At 39.8% G+C, this 19550-nt stretch overlaps 1 protein-coding gene across 1 annotated transcript; it reads right to left on the bottom strand.

Annotated features, from left to right (window-relative positions):
• Nucleotides 1–1085: 1085 nt before the first annotated feature.
• Nucleotides 1086–7965, bottom strand: LOC126412430 (uncharacterized). The gene is made up of 6 exons (XM_050082024.1): nucleotides 7925–7965; nucleotides 6534–6641; nucleotides 5090–5226; nucleotides 2841–2905; nucleotides 2572–2655; nucleotides 1086–1257 (listed from the first exon to the last, which is right to left on the bottom strand). Exons 2-6 carry the CDS (start codon nucleotides 6639–6641, stop codon nucleotides 1133–1135), a joined length of 519 nt encoding a protein of 172 aa, XP_049937981.1. The 5' UTR covers nucleotides 7925–7965; the 3' UTR covers nucleotides 1086–1132.
• Between the last annotated feature and the right edge of the window lie 11585 nt (nucleotides 7966–19550).

Below are 19550 nucleotides of genomic sequence, written 5' to 3'. Positions count from 1 at the left end.
GTTAAAGACTGCGATGGAGCTCCGTATGCCACGCCAAACTGGCTGACACTGACGGCGGCGGTGCACAAATGCTGCGCAGCTAGCGCCATTCGACGGCCAACACCGCGGTTCCTGGTGTGTCCGCTGTGCCGTGCGTGTGATCATTGCTTGTACAGCCCTCTCGCAGTGTCCGGAGCAAGTATGTTGGGTCTGACACCGGTGTCAATGTGTTCTTTTTTCCATTTCCAGGAGTGTATCTCAACACAGCCACTTATGTACAGTACGTTGCAACCACGATTAAAACTCTGAACATGTCTAGCTCCCTAATTGAAACACAAAAATTTGATCTCAGCTGTAATGTCCGTGGTTTCAGAACACCATCCCCACTACAGAAAAAAGTAATGTCGTATTTCAGAAATTATAACTCGTTGCTATAACTCACTCTCACGTCTACCAGGCTACATATTCGTTTTATTTATTTTGTAAGTTATACACAAGTGTGTATTACGTTTCTCAAAAATGCAACGTCTCTATGATTCCATAGTTTCACCAACTTCCTTAGTGCATTATCAATTGCTGTGGTCTTGATTATAATGTAAAGTTATATGAGTAGAAAGTAAAGTGGTTCTGTATTTAGGAACTAGTTGTAGTGTGTGCATGATCTGAGGTTGGCTGCTAATAAAAAAGAATTGGTTTTTCATCTTGCGTACAAGACCATTAACATTCATAATAAACAATATATATTCCGTATCTCCCACACTTTACGATGTCAAGTTTTAGAAATTCCTAGTGTGTGATCTATGAGAGTAATGACAAGTAACTAAAGAAGTGTGTATATTTGGTCGTTTTATGATGACGACTCCTGTTAGCTGTGTTGTACTGTACAACCTGGTTCAGATTCACACCAACTCTGAGGCCACACCACGAATAACTTGTCTGTCCTTCAAGTTTATTTACAATGTCGAGGTGTATATTATGATAAAAAATCCTTAATCGACGATACCTTCCTTTGGAGAGTATCCTCTTTCAGAAACGAATGTTAAACACTTACATGCCAAACACCGTCAGCAAAGGTAAGGAGTATGAAATACAATTAAACACAATGATAGTTTATACTGAAGTTGTTTTATTTACGTTCAGAGATCGACAACGGTTAACAACTGACTTTCTGGAATTTGGATCTGTCGATTTCAGGGCGAGCGTCGACCTCAGTCCATATCTGGTTGACCAGATCGTCACTTGGATTCTCGGCAGTGGTGAAGATGAATGTCATCTCATCTGAAAAAGTTGGAAAAATAAATAGCCACTTGCACCTGTTTTTCCATAGAATGTTAAGTATGAGTTAAAGCTATGCAACGGGTAACATGAACAAAGAAAAAGAAGGAATATGCATACTTCAATAATGTAGCTTACATACAGCATGAGAACCTTAACAGCAGCATTTGAAAACATTGTCAAGATGTATCCGCGTAAATCTAAGCCTGTTGTCCCCTTAGGGTTTACGTTTTTTGCTTTCCACATCGAGTTTAGATTGCCAAACTTAATTTTATCACCCGTCTCCCTCTAAAATGCCTATGCTTTACACGGATGTTACAGTGTCAAATTTCCACACATGGTTTTCTGAATTACGTTTTAATAGAGACGATGTCCAGATATTCAAAACGCACAGCCACAATGTATAGTCTTGATGTAAGTATGTCCAGAGGAGCACTGCAGTACACTGCTGATTGAAACTTCCATGCAAGTCTTACTATATGAGCCCTGCAACCATTTTCACTATTCGCAACAAAAATGAGTATGTGTCTCAAGGCTACGAATATCTTCAAGCTACATTCTTAATATCGAATAATGATAGTGATAGCAGTGGGAAAATCGATTTCAGAAGGAGGCTTAAAGAAGGTCGTCCTTAGCGCGCATCATTCGCGAATGGAACAGTAACAGGCAGAACTGTTAGTGATACGCAAAGAACCCTCCGTCACGCAGTGAAAGGCAGATTAGAGTATGGATATAGCTGTAAGAAAACATTCATGTAATCTTCAATGTCTGGAGTCATAAGAAAAGGTAATGCTACTTAGTTCATAGCACAAAATAACGTAATAATTAATACGGGACACCTGCCTGCGTGAGGGTAAAATAATAGAATTTTTAATACAGTCTCCTTCACACTGACCATACAGATTCAATGCTTGTAGCGTTTTGTGCTGACACATTGTTACGCTAAAAATATACGCGACAGCGTCAAAAATACTCTTTTCGTATGTAGCCCTCACCTGTATGCTGAACTTCTGTCAAACTTTTCCTTCATCACCTGCAGCTGTGCAGCATATAATTACAGCAGATACCTCTGGTTACTGGTTGTAAATATGGTCTAACAAATTGACTGACAGACGAAATACACTGTGGAAACGCTTTTTTCTTTCGTAGGCTTGCGTTCCAAAGGTTCTATAAGTCTGCGAATATTGTTGACTAGGGACAGATGTGAATTTCAGTTTCCTTATGCAGTAATACGAGTGATGTTGGAAACATTTACCAGCACCACTAACTTTATGACAGAAGATTTCTGCAGTCGTGAGGTATAAATGTGCAGCTTACCGCCACTTTCCATGCAGAAGTGTTCGATGAAGATGTCTGCGCTTCCATAGACGAGGTTACGTTCAGCAGTCAACATTTCACCGTCTGGAACATACGTGTCGAACTGGTAGGTAACTCATTTATAAGATTATGGAACAAGTTGCAAAACAGCAAAAATTTTATCGTAGACGAACACAAGTAAGAAAAATGTTCTCAGTTTGTCTCATCACTGTACAGCAATAAATAACGTATCTGATTACTTGGTGATGAAATAAATTACAGGTACTCACACGTGCCGTAGTAGGTACTGTGAAGTCTGTTTCCATCGATAGTGACGTCGGCGGTGACAGGAGCTCTGAAACGACGCGTTCATAACTAGCTATAGTTTCACTATAAAACAGTATATTTACACATATGTATTACAGTAACGCGAATGCAGGAGAAGGTACGATTTTTTGATTTTAGACAACGAACTAAGACCTTTCTAATAGGTATTCTACCGCACCTTAAGTAGGCACATAATTAATTACTTGCACCACAACCGTCGGTGAAAGTCTCAAAACCTATCCTGTTGGGTAAAATTAGTTTTCTACTCCTTTTATTATTCTTCTTCTGTATTCTATATTATTCTTTCCATCAGATTAGTCATTTCTCAAACTGATGATTACTGATGAAATAGACTTGCTAATTAAAGGAAGTAAAAACGTCAGTTCTACTGTTGTCAGCGTGCGTCTGCACCTTCGTGTTGAGACTGGAGACTTTACGTCATAAATAATGATGACGTTACGTTACAGAACATTCCTCACTTTTGTAATTTCTCGTTTGTCAATATTCGACAGTCGTCAGTATTTCTCAGTTGTCGTAAATGTCGTGCTGTTGTGGTTGTTGTTGTTGTGGTCTTCAGTCCTGAGACTGGTTTGATGCAGCTCTCCATGCTACTCTATCCCGGGCAAGCTTCTTCATCTCTTAGTAACTACTGCACCCTACAACCTTCTGAATTTGCTTGGTGTATTCATCTCTTGGACTTCCTCTACGATTTTTACCCTCCAAGCTGCCCTCCAATACTAACTTGGTGATTCGTTGATGCCTCAGAACATGTCGTCCCAATTGATCTTTTCTTCCATTTAAGTTGCGCCACAAATTCCTCTTCTCCCCAATTCTGTGCAGTACCTTCTCGTTACTTGGGTGATCTACCCATCTAATCTTCAGCATTCTTCTTTAGCACCACATTTCGAAAGCTTCTATTCTCTTCTTGTCTAAACCATTTTTCGTCCATGTTTCACATGCATAAATGGCTACACTCCATACAAATACCTACAGAAAAGACTCCCTGACACCTAAATCTATACTCGATGTTAACGAACTTCTCTCATTCAGAAACGCTTTTCATGCCGTTAGCAGTCTACATTTTATACTCTCTCTACTTCGACCATCATCACTTATTTTGCTCCCTAAGTAGCAAAACTCATCTACTACTTTAAGTGTCTCATTTCCTGATATAATTCCCTCAGCGTCACCTGATCTAATAAGACTGCATTCCATTATTCTCGTTTTGCATTTGTTAATGTTCATCTTATATTCTCCTTTGAAGACACTGTCCATTCCGTTCAACTTCTCTTCCAGGCCCTTTGCTGTCTCTGACAGAACTACAATGTCATCGGCATACCTCAAAGTTTTTATTTATTCTCCATGGATTTTAATTCCTACTCCAAATTTTTCATGTCGTGTCGTATCGTGACAAAACACGAATCATATTCTTTAGGAGTAGCGATTAATTTTGTAAGTGATGTTCTGACACACGTTTTCCCGCTTTTTTCTAAATCATTTTAGGTCTTCAACGGCTTGGCCTCAAAGGAACTTGTATTCGATTATATATTTAATCCTGCATTTATTTCTTCTAAAATAAAAATCCTTCATTTATATCAATTTTCAGCTTGTTTTTCAGATATATAATGACGGCCACAATCTGAACCATTGAAAACTTCAACGATTTACTTTTCATGGTGCTGTTGGGAGTGGTTTTGTCTTGCGTTCTTCCGACCTTTGAAGTTATCGAGATATAGGGAGACCTGCAGTTCAGCTTGATCTCGCAGTCACAGTCAACGCTTCCGAAGGTGATAGAAGCAGTAAATGATATAAAAAGTCCTAGGACCGACTGCAGACCAAAATTCAGATCTGTATCCAGAATGAATGTGAATTGTCCGATGAAGTGAAAGTTCCTGACAGGTTAAAACGAATTGCCAGGCCGATACACGTACGCCAAAGTTTTTTGCCTGTCGCGGGCATATGCTTTAGAGACTGAGCTGTCTAGATAGGTTCACTACGAGCCTCAACTCGGTTGAGCATTTGCCCTCGGGTTTGAGTTCCGATCAGGGACACAGACTTATTCAGCCCCTGAAGCTGCTTTGGACTTGTAGTCTGGTGCTTAACCATTGAGCTAAATGTAAGGAAGACTCAATCATTATTTGAGTCAATATAAAGAGATTTCCGTCGCCATAGCAATGGACGTCTTCTACTGATTCAGTATGGAGGTACTCACGATGGATCCTGGCTGAAGGCACCGCTGAGCGTCATCTGGTTAGCAGCCTCGCCAGGGTCCTGTGTGAGGATGAGGCAGCCCAGGGGGTCCAGGTCCGCTGAGGAGTAGCGGTACTGCTGGTACCACTTCTTGTGGGCCTGCGGACCACACACAACACGTCTGCACTTGTCACACAGTCTCGGTTGATTTTAAGGGACGTAGAACAGCGTTATAAAAAATATTCATGTGTCATTACTAGGAAACTCCAGCGAAAAGCAGACACAGTTTTACGAGAGGAACGTTGCAACCTTCGCGAATCTAGGTCTTGAAAAAAAGCGACATTCGTTTAAATTTTTACTTCTCCCACACTATGGGAAGACCTACGATAAGATAGAAAGCATGAATCAGTGGAATTACGGACTAGAATGAAACTATGAATATGTTGAGTGCCATTAGGTCACTGTTAGAAAAGTCTAAAACTAGTATAGACGAAGAGTTTTTGATTGTAAATCAGGGACTAATACAGGTGTGTGGTCTCTCACCAGTCGACACGGAGAAACTACTAAGTTTCAGACTAATCGATTAATGGAATTCTGAAACCTCCAAGGAGATTCAGCTGTGAAAGATCAAACGTGTTACCACTATTTTATTTGTGGACGCCCAGGTTCTCCTAGGAGACAGTAAAAGCGCTATGGGAGAATACGTGTTTACATTGAGTAACTTTTTGCAAACTTATAGCCTGTAAACAAAACAAAGCTAATGGCAGTGGAAGTGAAACATTCACGAAGAGCAAAAATAATGAACAATAACAGAACAAGAAAATTCGTTTAAATACCTTGGGGTATAAATATCAATCTGCAAAACTAATTCAATACTGGTTCAAAAAAAATACAGAAAAGTAAATGTTTGTGTATGGATGTATCTTGACAGAGTTATGGGGAAAGAGGTAACACTGAAACCACACATGTTGGCCAAGCCTGTTCTTGTGTATGTCAGTGAAAACATCATTCCAAGGAGAAGGTTATTGAATTGAAGCAATTCAGGTGAGGAATCTCTGACAACTCATTGGACTAAAGTTAACATGAGCAGTGAGAAGTGAAGCCACAAGACAGCAACTAGATGTGAGGACAACAGCAGGCAATTAGATGCGGTAATCAGATCAGGCATTACAAGAAAAAAAATGGTGAAACCATATCAAAGAAATGGCACGTGAGTGCCTACCAAGACCAACGTCAAAGTTTAATCAAACTGGAAGAGACGCTATAGGATGGCCAATGACACAGATGAAAGTGAAGAACAGCATTCGAACCAAATGCTGAGCATTGAGACAGTGCACTGTGAGTGATGTACTTTGTCGGTAGCACAGACCCCACATTAAGGTACACTAGTGTAGATAAGGGGAACAACGTGCACAGTGTTACTTTGCATCTGACCAGGCGCAGACTGCCTGGTGTCAGAGACTCACCGTAGTGACGCTGAAGGTCTCTGTGGAGGCGTCGGGCAGCGTGCAGGTGTTGGCCAGGACTGCCCCAGCCAGGAGCAGAGGTACCAGCAGCAGGGAGGAAGCCATCATCTGCACAAGAAAAAGCCGTCAAGTGGTAGAAATGCGTACTGTATTCCTGGAAAGTGAGTCGGTGAGTGAGCCTTAAGTGGTTTAATTCTCCATAACTTCTACCGTTGCTTCTTCAATTACACAGGAGACTAAGACTATCACTGGCGACATGGACTTATGGAAGTCAACGATGAAGCAAGCGCCGGAAACTAGCTACATAGCTGCAACAGCAAAACTATCAAGTCTTTCCTCTGAAAAAGACCCGCTTCCGTAGCCAAGGTCTATATGGCATGCCTTTGCTTTCCAGTCCTACAATAATTTCTAAATGACAACAAACCATTGCAGTTTCGGCCTATAATGCTATTGTCAAATAATTTTAATAAATTTTTGACAACAGTACATATTTTGAAAGATGAACTAGTCTTGAGGTCATATAAATTGTTACAACTATCACTTGATAATGGAACAGTAGGGCGAAACAGCGATCGTGAATAAATCTTTCAACGGTTCAGGGAAAAAATATTGTCGTTTCTAAATCTTGACTTTGCGATACCATTCGATCCGGAATGAAAGGTTCGAATCCTGGTTGACGTCCAAGAAGCCCTCGTCGCCAGTTTATGGGTCAGAAGTGGGAAGAGAAGACAATGACTGATCATCAGACTTCGCGGAAGCGTCCTGCGTTAAATTTCAAACCTCTTCAGTGCCTCATGTGGAATCAACATGGGACGCTATGACGAATCGTCCGTCGTATATGGACGCTAAGCTCGAGCTCCCAATTGGTGATAATCTAAAAGAATAAACTCCATGCCCACACAGGATTGCATCCTCTCCATTTTCTGTCTTTCCGTCATCAAAACAAAGATGACTCAAAACGCTACAGGCACTATTCACTGTCAAATGCACTAGGCATGTACACTTCAGACGCAGCATTCACTCTTCACGAAGAAATGTCGCCGTTGCAAGCGAGGTTGGAGGGTGTTTCCAATCAGGAACCTGCACATCCCCTTAGGGAGTCTCCCAGCCCATAATGCAACACGAGTTCACTCTGACTAAAGGGAAATAACCCTATAATGGAGGCGAGTCGAGTTTCCTTTCAAATTCTAGCTCTTGTTTCTGCAACTTAGCTTCGACCTTCAACTTAAGCAGGACACGGAAATAATCTATTTTTGCCAATTTTTAGTGAGAAAATTTATAGTATTTTGTTGGCAGTGAGGTTATTGTTTGGGAGGTAATGGAGGCAGCTACAAAACGCAAAATAAAATACAAGAAAGGAGCATAGACGATGTATAAGAATAGCTACTTACTGCTAACGATTGCTCTTTCGAATGATAAACTGTGAGAGCCTCAACGTCTTTTTATACAAACGCTCCAAACTTTCTCACTACGGCCACACAATACTACCAGCTGAACATACTGATGAGGATGCGTCAAACGAGGCTCTTACGTAATTAATTTAATATTTGTTTATCTGTATGCCTGTTTCGCGGAATAGTCAGATATGGACAGCTGTGACCTTCAATATCTACTATTAACACTTCTCGAACGAGCCATTACCGCCAATAAGCGACCTTTGGTGTCATTCTTATTGCTACCAAAAAGACTTTACATTATTGCTTGATTCTTACCTCGTACCTACAAAATGCCAATATAATATAAAAAAATAAATTGCTCTCTCCAAACCTGGAGTAGTGTTTCAGGTAGGCGGTTGTTTCTTGCTTTTTAATTGTGATTACTTCTCACTGCATTCTCGTAACGGTGGCCATCAGCGACATTTCATAGAGAAATAACTGAATGAATAGTTCGGTGGCACTTTAAATTCTTTTATGCTACTTTTTATTACAACACTTTGATTCAGAATGCTATAATTATGTCCTACTGTAACTCTCCACAGGTGTTCGGGGTGACCGAGAGGTGCTAGGCGCTACAGTCTGAAACTGCGCGACCGCTACGGTCGCAGGTTCGAATCCTGCCTCGGGCATGGATGTGTGTGCTGTCCTTAGGTTAGTTAGGTTTAAGTAGTTCTAAGTTCTTGGGGACTGATGACCTTAGAAGTTAAATCCCATAGTGCTCAGAGCCATTTCAACCATAACTATGCACAAATATTCTGTATGTATATAGCAGCTCCTAAATGGTAAATATTTGCTGCATCTCTAGTTACAAGTTCCTCACATTTAAAAAAAAAATTACTGGACTCATGTCATGTTGCGTGTATATGTTTAGTTCCCACAACTACGGGATGGCTAAAGTAGTCCTCAGGTGAAATCTAGAGCAGAGCGTAGCATCACATTTCATACATGGATATTTTCTATGTATACCATGACTGCAGTTCATCTTTCATTTATTAATTATCTTTAATTACTTTCTTACCTCACAAATTAATGCATACCTCTAAAAACATTTGCACAAAATATTAAAAATATTGGAATACTGTAATTAGCGTACTGATCATGAAAAAGAGATAGAGTTGTCACTATTCGAAGTTCCCGAATTATTTAGTAACTGTTGATTCATTTTCATTGAAATCGTAACATCCACTTAAAATCACTATTAAGAATACGTCCGACAGACTAAATAGTACTGGAATACCACAGATGTACGCTTGAATACTGCTTTCACTATTACAGATATAAAGGAACGCTTGATGGACTGCTAGTTCTCACTCTCAATAACCGAAATTCTCAAGCGTGCCTCCACGCCTTTTGCTGTTTCATCTGAAGAGATCACTACAAAACAAATTGCCTTCCCTAAATACATACGTTTTTAAGTCTCGCTTCTGCTATGACAGGTGACCTATTCCGCACACGCAAACACACAGTGCCACACACATGAAATAGGCACAAATCACAATATTATTTACGCAACTGTTAGATGGATAAGTAACGTTCCTGTTTGACTGAATAATCGTGTATCACTATACTTAGAGAGGATTTCTTGTGTAAAACTGAGAATGGAGTGCCTGAAATAAACGGTGAGGTGGAGTGTCCATCAGAAACAACTTATGGCGTCCTATATGGTTCAAATGGTTCTGAGCACTATGGGACTTAACATCTGTGGTCATCAGTCCCCTAGAACTTAGAACTACTTAAACCTAACTAACCTAAGGACATCACACACACCCATGCCCGAGGCAGGATTCGAACCTGCGACCGTAGCAGCAGCGCGGCTCAGGACTGGAACGCCTAGAACCGCACGGCCACCAAGGCCGGCTTATGGCGTCCTATATATTAAGTTCAGTCTGTGAACACACGATACAAGTGAACTCATCTTTACACGCGGGTGTAAATTGCAGCGTTACTATATCCAGAGGAAGCCTAAAATGAACCCTATTTAACACTTTGCTGTTAATTAAGGATAATTTCACCACTCGAGTTACTGCAGTGCGTCTTACGTTTTCACTGAAGCGGGAATATATAAGTTAGTGACGAGCTGTCGCTTAAATGAACACGTCAACGTGATATACGCGATGTGAGTACTAATCAGCTTCGTTTGTCACATGTAACTGGCTAGCAAATCGCACTGTGCGTACAATTCCTAGGTTAACTCTGCTAAAATGCACATTTCTTCCGTCGTCCATACGCCAGTCATGTTTTTATGTTTGTATTACTCGTAAATATAAATTTCGATGTCGCTGTACGTTGTGTAAGGTAAAGTGGAAAGTACCATGCGCTAGTCGATAAAGACTTGGGCTTAAGATAGTTCCATTACAAATAGTTTCCCACATAAGATAGAAACTGTCTCGTCGTTCTCACATTTTAGTAAAATCCTACCTCATTCTTAGGCGATCACTGTTTTTATTCAGTAGCAGAAGCTTTACAATATGTGAAATACAAAACTTGAAACAAGAAAGGGTAAAACACAATACTGCAAATAGTGCAAGCTGTCGTTTGGATAAAACCAATCGAAAAAATCACTCCTCTAAAAGAGCACAGTTATAAACATGGAATATTATAGAATATTCTTCTGTTGAACTAACAACAAAGTATCAGAACGTCTGAGAATACGCGAAAGGTAGTAAAAAGTTACTTTGATCTTGTGAGAGCAAACCACCGTTACATGATCTGTTATTTTAGTAATTTCCACATCCACCCTTTACGATAAGCAGACGATAAAATCTGACGTCTATACTTTGCCTCATACCATCCCTTGAAAGCATTAACGAAACTCTGTTATTTACTGACATTTAAGAATAACAAATTGTAGCAAGAGCAAAGCTTTTTTGATGGAGCCTCAATGTTGCTTGTCACGGGACACTTTTGGGAACAGCGTTTATATATACGCGTTCCAATTGAGAGCCAAAAAGGGGTGTCGCGGCTATGTACTAAAGAGAGATGACGTCATTTGACGTAGGTGGCGTTCTTGGTCTCATTGGTCCACTTTGAAACGCCCGTTCAGATTATCTAACGCGCTAAATATTGCCCTGCACTTACAGAGAGACTCCTTAACATTTTTTTTCCACACCATGACGCCACAAACTAGGAACGCTCAACGCTGAACCTCCAACGCACGGTCTGTGTGCCGATGGCTTTACTGTCGATACTTCGGTAGACGTTCCTGATGTAGTATGGAGATGAGGCTTTCTGGATAAACTGATAGATTCTCACATTTCTTTCACACAAGAACAGACAACACCATAAACTTTTTTGGGTGATGTGGTGTCTATTTATTAGCTTTTCACTGCCAGTTTTAATTATTGCTTTCGTCCTCACAATGAGTGAGTAGTGTGGCAATTACTGTGCCCATCTCCTCCAGCACAACAACCATACTCTGTCTCTTAGACGAAATAACGCCGTTATATCCTTCGAACAGATTCTGTGCCGATGCATCAGATTTCATGTTCTTGTGGTGATAACTGCCTGCGACCCAATTGTCACCGACGCATTGTAAAATTTGACCTGCTATTGTCTTCTGTGGCGATGCTTTTACTAAAGGTTCAGTCTTGAGTCTTGACTCTTGCGGAATTCTCTCTTTGTCTCCATGTCGTAGTTTATAATTTCAAGTAGGTTTTTCTTGTTAAAATTTATTAATTTATTCTAAACATAACTCCATGACAATCTGCTGTGGAATTCTTCGTTCTATTTGTCTTTCCACTCCTAAAGAGCGTCCACTATCTGTGTTCAATAATTCTCTTCTCCTAGTTGCGCCTTCCGAAAGCTTCCGTAACGCAAAACACCGCTCTTTTTTCCACTAATATTGCGACAAGTCCCTCTCGTCGGTTTTCACTCTTTGACTCGAACGGTTCCTATTCACTCATTACTTTCATTTTGTTGCTGTCTGTGAGAGCTTGCTCTGACCTGTTTCTGTTTGTCGATATAAGCTCTGTCTTTGATCATTGTGACAGACTTGGGTGAGTCGCATTTCTCTCGACCAGTAGTATTCTCTCCTTGATGTGGGAGATGCGATCCTTCTTGTTTGAAAGTAATACCCCAACAGTCTTCGGAACAAGAAGTTCCGACTTGGAAAGGGAAAGTCTAACAGGCACTTTGTACTGTGTTCTGATTCTGAGAAGTAAGATGCCTTTCTGTGAACGTGGTCAGCACTATTGAGCAGACATTACAGCGTGTATGCACACGGGTAAACGCAACTCCTTTTATTTACTGTGAAGATGGTTAGCTTTAAATGGCGAGATTAGATTAAGAATATTTGTTTGTGTTACTCGTCGTTTAGCTATCCGCTCTCATGTTTGCGCGCATGTAATAGCTTCTCCAAGTTGCAATCACGCACTGTATGGCAGCTGCTTATTGCATCATATGTTGCTTTATTTCACTCCTTCTAATAATAAATTCGTCCTCTCCCGAAGTATAAGATTATTTTTTTACAGAGACAGAATCACGAATTTCAGATGGCATTGCTTTGTTTTTTTTTTTTTTTTGATACTTGAAATTGTCGGCTGAAATACCCCTACGGGGCTTTAAAGCTCTTTTCTTGATTTTAAAGGCAATACATTAGTTATTAAATACTCATCTCACGAATTCATCTGTCAGAACCATGTCACTCATTGTTTTTAATTTACTTGAAAGTGCCTGGCTCTCCAATGTCTTGCTGCCTTTATGTAAGTCACAACGACTCTGATGAAGAGACACTCGCCTACAGAGCTGCTGCTGAGAATGATAAACTACAGTACGTAGAATATCTCCGCATCCCAATTAAGATTCAGGTGCTGATGAAGGGTGGTTCATAGTACGCTGGATGAGACTGCCACGAGACATTGGGTTGTAATGCCTCACTTAACTATTCAAATGTTATGCAAGAAGCGATTTCTTGATCAGTTTTCCGACTGGTTTCAGTCTGCCCACCAGGAAGTCTTCTCCTCTATCAACATATTCATTTCAGAGTAGCATTTGCAACCTGCGTCCTAAATTATTTGCTAGATGTATTTAAGCCTCTGTCTTCCTCTACGTTTTTGCCCTCTACTGCTCCCTATAATGCCATGGAGGTCATTCCCTGCTGTCTTAACAGATATCCTATCATCCTGTCACTTCCCATTGTCAGGGTTTTCAACATATTCCTCTCCTTTCCAATTCTACGCAGAACCCCCTCATTCCTTACGCTATCAGTCCATTTAATTTTCAACATTCTTCTGTAGCACCACACATCAAATGCTTATATTCTCTTCTGTTCCGGTATTCACTACCATAGAATGCTGTTCCCCAGACGTACATTCTCAGAAATTTCTTCCTCAAATTAAGGTCTATGTTTGATACTAGTAGACTTCTCTTGGTCAGGAATGCCCTATTAGCAGTACTAGTCTCCTCTTGATGGCCTACTTTCTCTGTCCGTCATTGGTTATTTTGCTACCTAAGCGGTAGAACTCCTTAACTTTCCAAGATGCTACTCCAGGTGGGTGTAAAGTGAATGTGCGCATCAGAAAATAATAAACGCTAAAATGAAGATTTGGCCCTGTCTGACTACCTCCTGAAGCAGATCTTAGGATCTCTTAATTCTATAAATTACAATCTAAATATAAATGAATGATGGAGACAACTAATCGTACTAAATGATAAACCTTGTTCCTGCTTATATATTTACTGTAGCTTAGAAAAATCTTTGTATTGCAAAGTTTACATTTCCTAAGGAAAATTACTAATCAATTGCCCAACTCTGCCCCTTATCATGACTGCGCCGTCGAATATCAACAACTCGAAATGACTGACATCATCTACGTACCAAACACTAGAAGACACTACTTTCAAAGCTGATCTGCGGTAGTGTGGAACTTCAGTGGAAATAAACTAACGTGTCACAGCTGCAGGAATGCAGAAGGCGGTCCTCTGACTAACATATTCTAATACTGTCTTCTCCTGTCCGTGTTCTACAGGCGAGAAACGTGAACTCCCGGCCACGAGGACGGAGTTCAGATAACGTCTCAATGTAAGTATAAGGCAGAGGAAGTGCTGTCAATTACTGACGCTGCATACTCAGCGACGACTTACAACCCGAAGGTGAAGTCGAGAATCGTATAGGTTTCGCAACAGTATAATGCCTAACTGTTCTAACTATAAACTCTCCTGAGAGCAAAGACAGCAAGTCCGTCCGTACCAACAAAGCTGATATCGAGCGACCGTCACACAGGGGCACTCTTTCCAGTGCATGCTACCCAGCAAAGCTTGGCTTCCCACCATCGTAATTCTGAAAACGAATCATATTCCCGAAACCAGGGAATATTCTCCTTCTCTACAGATTCTTCCTAACGCCAACCAACCTTATTTTAGTCGTTTGTCGTCCAGCGCGGAAGGTTTGCGAGGAACAACCTATACACGTACAATGGTAGGCTTCTGAGTAAAAATCATTGGAAATAACCCACCCTGCGTGGTTTCGATGGGCCGCTTCTTCGTTCCTCTCACCTTCGTCCAAGACTTTCAGCGTTCGGAAGTATTATATGGTTGTCCTACCGGCCCCTACTACAATAACTGCCGGCCGTCACCATCGTCTATCTAGGTACTTCCTGTGTTTAAGCAGGACCAACACCTGTGCGGGTCTTCCACACAGAGCTTGAGTTTTGCCTGCCGTTTCATCTCCACTGGCGTTCCAAAGTCTACTAGTATAGGCAATCATTCATTACACCGTTTTTATAATAAAGACACTCCGTCACCTTTCATGCAGTAAGAGTTAACAATTATTTACAAGACGTACGTGACAATGTTAGTCTCATTTATATATTAATATATACGATGTACAACCTATCACATGATGCCTAATTGTGTTTGTAGATCACGGCAAACTATGTGAATGAATTCTTGTAAGGTGGGAATTTATAGCCACCTTACAATACACCACATAGTGAACTGTTTTGTACTAGGATGGGGTAATTCTTACAGTATTATATCATCCAATACTAAATCATATACCCATCAATTATCAGTACAAGCGAACTAATAGGAATACGAGGGCAGAGGAACACTTGAATTATGATATGTTCTTCTACAGTCATTCTGCATTCATTAATGGGTTTACTGCCATAAATTTACTTATTAAATGTTTATTGTAGTCTGTCTACCCGTTACGTTAGGAACATTGTTCCGAGACGTGACAGTTGGAATAAACAATGTCAAAAGAATTTAACTAACATTAGAAAATTTTATTCTCTTTCAAAAATGGCAGTTCCCAACTTTCTTTTAACTTAAGGCCCATGCTCTCTGTCATTCATCCATCCCTAAGATATAGGCTGAGGCAAGAAATATTAAAGTAAAGTATCGTAATCTTTCCAAAGTGGTCGACCAATAAATTACATGTGCTTCATTTACCCATTGATATGCAAATCAAGCAGTTATGTCAATTATTCAAGAGTTTATTTATTGGTCATTACACATTTATATAAAATTCTGTGGAACATCCTACGGAATTTCGCTTGGTCATATTTATGCTCTTGGCTTACATTACAGAAGAAAGCATCATTTCACAAAGTGATTGACCAAGACTAGTTTTCCCTTACTGTGTATAACCTTTAAAGATTTCCACAATCTTATGTTCTAAAGCGTTCTTTGACAAACTGCATTTACATTTATTGTGAAAATTAATATCTGTAATAAGAGTTCAGATCGATCACCAATATTAACTAACATGCTTGTTCAAACTGTATAAAAATGTAATACATGAACAACATTGAAACCTGTAGTATCATGACAAGCAATAATTTTACATTAATACATACACAAATAAAATTCTGGAAATACACAAATATATAATACAGTGAAGGACATAGCATCATTAACATAGAAAATGACAAACAATAATTTTACAGAAATAAAATTCTGGAAATATACAAATATAAAAAAACAGTGAAAGACATCGCATCATTATCAAAGGCCATGTAAAACAATACTTTACACGAATACATGCACAAATATTTTCTTAAGACTATCCTGAAAAATAAGTACAAAATATTTACACAAATGATAGATACCAGAAACAGTTACTTTGTAGGTGCAACTGTTCAGTGTTCACTACATTATGCCACTTTTTTTTATCAAGAGTCACACACTGATTCGGATTTCACAACACACTTTCATCTTCATTTGTGTACAGCGCTGGAAGCTATAGTTTTTTGTTAAGTTTAGGACGCGAAGATCATTTGAGATTGGACAGGTTGACTTTACAAGTCAGTCTTTGGACCCTCAACGCATTGTTGATTCCGTCAGGTTACCAGCCTCTCGTAGAGTTGATGATGTGGAAGGGTCCTCGGAATATACAGCCAGGTAAGTGGATGTACGTTTTGAAACAACCAAGATTTTTGTCGAATTTGCACACAGTATGGGGAAGGTACAGTCAGGTAGGATCTTTAGGTCACCCAGAATTCTTCTGTATTGGCTAAGAGAAGTGTAATTGTAACTAGCCTTCAGTTCTTTCTGTTTCTTCTGTTACTGTGTTTGTATTTCTACTCTTATGTTCTACCTGTCGCTTCTTTCTCTTGATATAACTATTGTACTTTTGATAAGGATATCGGTAATTGTGGACAGGTAGGTTATCTGTTTGGTGACACTATACGTGGGACTTGAGTCATTGTGTGTGACTCAGATTCCTCAGAAGTCAATGCCAGTTGACTGACTGCTACAGATTACGATATTATCAGTCTCTGTCTGGCAGAAAACCGCAGAAGAAAAGCAAATATAGTTCACAGTTCCGTACAGCTATTAGCAGTACTGCTTTAAGCTTAAGTGACTGTATTATGTGTGCAAATGGTTTATCTCGTCTCCATCACGTAGTACAACAGTGGAGACAAATCATTAGTGGCCGTTTAAATACCACCTCTGCTGCGCTGGCCACGTTACCTGAGATTATTGTCTGCCGCCCGCGCGAGATCTCCAGGCAGCCGATGAATAGCCCACGTCCTCATATCTGCCGCGACATGACTGACGGCGCCCCTTGGTTCTGGACCGTTCTGTCTGCGCACCGTGTTGTTGTGTCCAGTGTGTCTCGCAAAGTTTTTTGCGCATGCTGTACTGACTAATGTCCAGAATTACTTTCCGATTCACAACAAATACTATACAATACATAACACAATTCATTGACATTTATGAAATATAGAATTTTAAGATGTACTCACTAGTGAGTTCATTTACCTTTACATTTATTATTGTTTTATTTGTATTATTAGCCAAGACACTCACGTATTTACTATTATTATTTTGATAAAAAACTATTATGTGCAATGTAAATGTTACTTACAAATGAATACGCCTCTGTCTATGTCAATGAGTTATTAAATATCCGTCGGCACCTGTATACCTATAAAAATACATGTTCTTTGTTGTTCACACAATAATAGAATTAATCCTCACCAAATCCCAACGTTAATACTTGCAAATACTACTTGTTAATTATTTGTTAAAGTACTTGTTAAACTACTGTTAACTACTGGCCAATAGGATGTTTATATAAGTGTAACTACTACACTGCCATGGATATCACAAAATCGTCCGACCTCATAGCTCTTGGTTTACGTTTTGGATGTCGTTGTGAATATCTGTGAACGGTAAAGTGCACATCTGCACACAAAAACTAACACAAATGAATGATTAGGTGGGCATCTACTTCATTTCATGCTTCTGGCGTGCTCCCTGTGGACAATCATACTACGTAACAAGTTTAGTGCAATTACTAATATCTTTTATTTTAATCACGCTTTAACTTACCTTTTCTCATGGTTTTACACGGTAATACCTTCTCTTCTCTTTTCGGATCTGCTGCTGTTACCTTTCTCTGGTGGTCTCTTCTTTTCATCTTAATAAAATTACACTTTATTTTATTAATGATACCTGCAAATATAAAGATTTGGTACTTTATATAAAATCACTGCTCAGCAACTCGACTGCCATGTCCTTATGTATTACCCTCTGAGTCCTGTGCTTTGATCGTACAGCTTCGTAATTTTTCTTTATTACATTTTAAGTGTCTATATCCCCTTATTATACTTTCATGTCCCTGTAACACTCAAAATAATGTTTCGGTGCACTCACATGAAATTCTGCAGAACCTGCCACTATGTACACAATTACTCCGTCTCTTTGGACAGCATATATACAACTTCCCCATACAATTAATGGTGCACTCTCGCGTAGACACCTATTTAACTCCCATTCTCCGGCTGGCTCAAATGGCTCTGAGCACTATGCGACTTAACTTCTGAGGTCATCAGTCGCCTAGAACGTAGAACTAATTAAACCTAACTAACCTAAGGACATCAGACACATCCATGCCCGAGGCAGGATTCGAACCTGAGACCGTTGCGGTTGCTCGGCTCCAGACTGTAGCGCCTAGAACCGTACGGCCACTCCTGCCGGCTCCCATTCTCTGAATGGAGAAAGTCATACCGGGACGACACACCTGCGTGTCACTGCAAACCCTATTAGTAAGTCACTCATTTATGATCCTATTGCTAAACATGTAAAACAGAGACTCATTTCTAAAATATTTTTTTTATTTATTTATTTATTTATTTTTTTTTACTAACGTTCTCTCCTAATAGGTTTCACATCAATTGCTTAGCAATTTTTATCTATTCCCACATCTTTACAACATCTTTGCAGTACCACAAGTCTCTCAATTACGCTTTATCCCGTCACGACACATGTTAAACTGTAAACATCGTCTAAAATTGTACGCTCAGCTTGCTGTGCACATAGTTATAACCTACCAAGAAACATACCCAAATTCTCCTACCCACTGTATCGTACCCTTTTATGTACTATTGTACCTCTTTTAACATGATAATATTATAGAAAATTTGACAAATCTACAGATCCCTTCAGTGTAATTTATAACTATATACAATACTATACTTTTGCCATACAAGCTCCCTTCAGTTCCCCCTACGTATTCTATAAATAGTTTGAGATGGCTAACATGGTGTTTTCCCAAAGGTTCTCCTGTTTTCACAGATTCAATTTGAACTGCATATGCGTGTGATCGTCTTCTTATACATACAGGGCCACCGTATCTTCTGAAGAATTTTTGACACAGCTTCATTTGTTTGTTAGACAACCTATAAGACTTAACTAAGACTTTTGTCCAACTACAAATTCCCTTACGTGCGCATTTTGGTCTGCGCGAACCTTGCGCTTTTCTCCAGCTACCCGAATATTGTGCAAAGCCTCTTCCACAATGAATGTATGCTGTCGGTGCGTCCTTTGTGGAAAATCAATCAGTCCTCAAATTTTATCTGGAGGGTCCCTATTCTTCGAAGCCATCATAGGTGGCAGCAGTGTAGTACTGTGGGGAAGCTAGTTTACCACATCCTGAAAATCTTTAAGAAACACACTCCAGCTAGCATGATTCTTTCCACTGTATAATCTACATAAATTTCCCAAATCTTTCATTGTTCTCTCTGCGGGGTTCGAACTTGGGTGAAACGTACTAATAAATGTGGGCTTTACCTTATACCTCCTTAGTGTTCTTTTCCATATCTCAGATTTATATTGAGTTCCATTGTCTGAG

The sequence above is a fragment of the Schistocerca serialis genome, chromosome 7 (genome assembly GCF_023864345.2).
Source record: "Schistocerca serialis cubense isolate TAMUIC-IGC-003099 chromosome 7, iqSchSeri2.2, whole genome shotgun sequence".
NCBI lineage: Eukaryota > Metazoa > Arthropoda > Insecta > Orthoptera > Acrididae > Schistocerca > Schistocerca serialis.
Note: the sequence above shows the minus strand (reverse complement) of the source record. Positions and strands in the feature narration are given on the sequence as shown.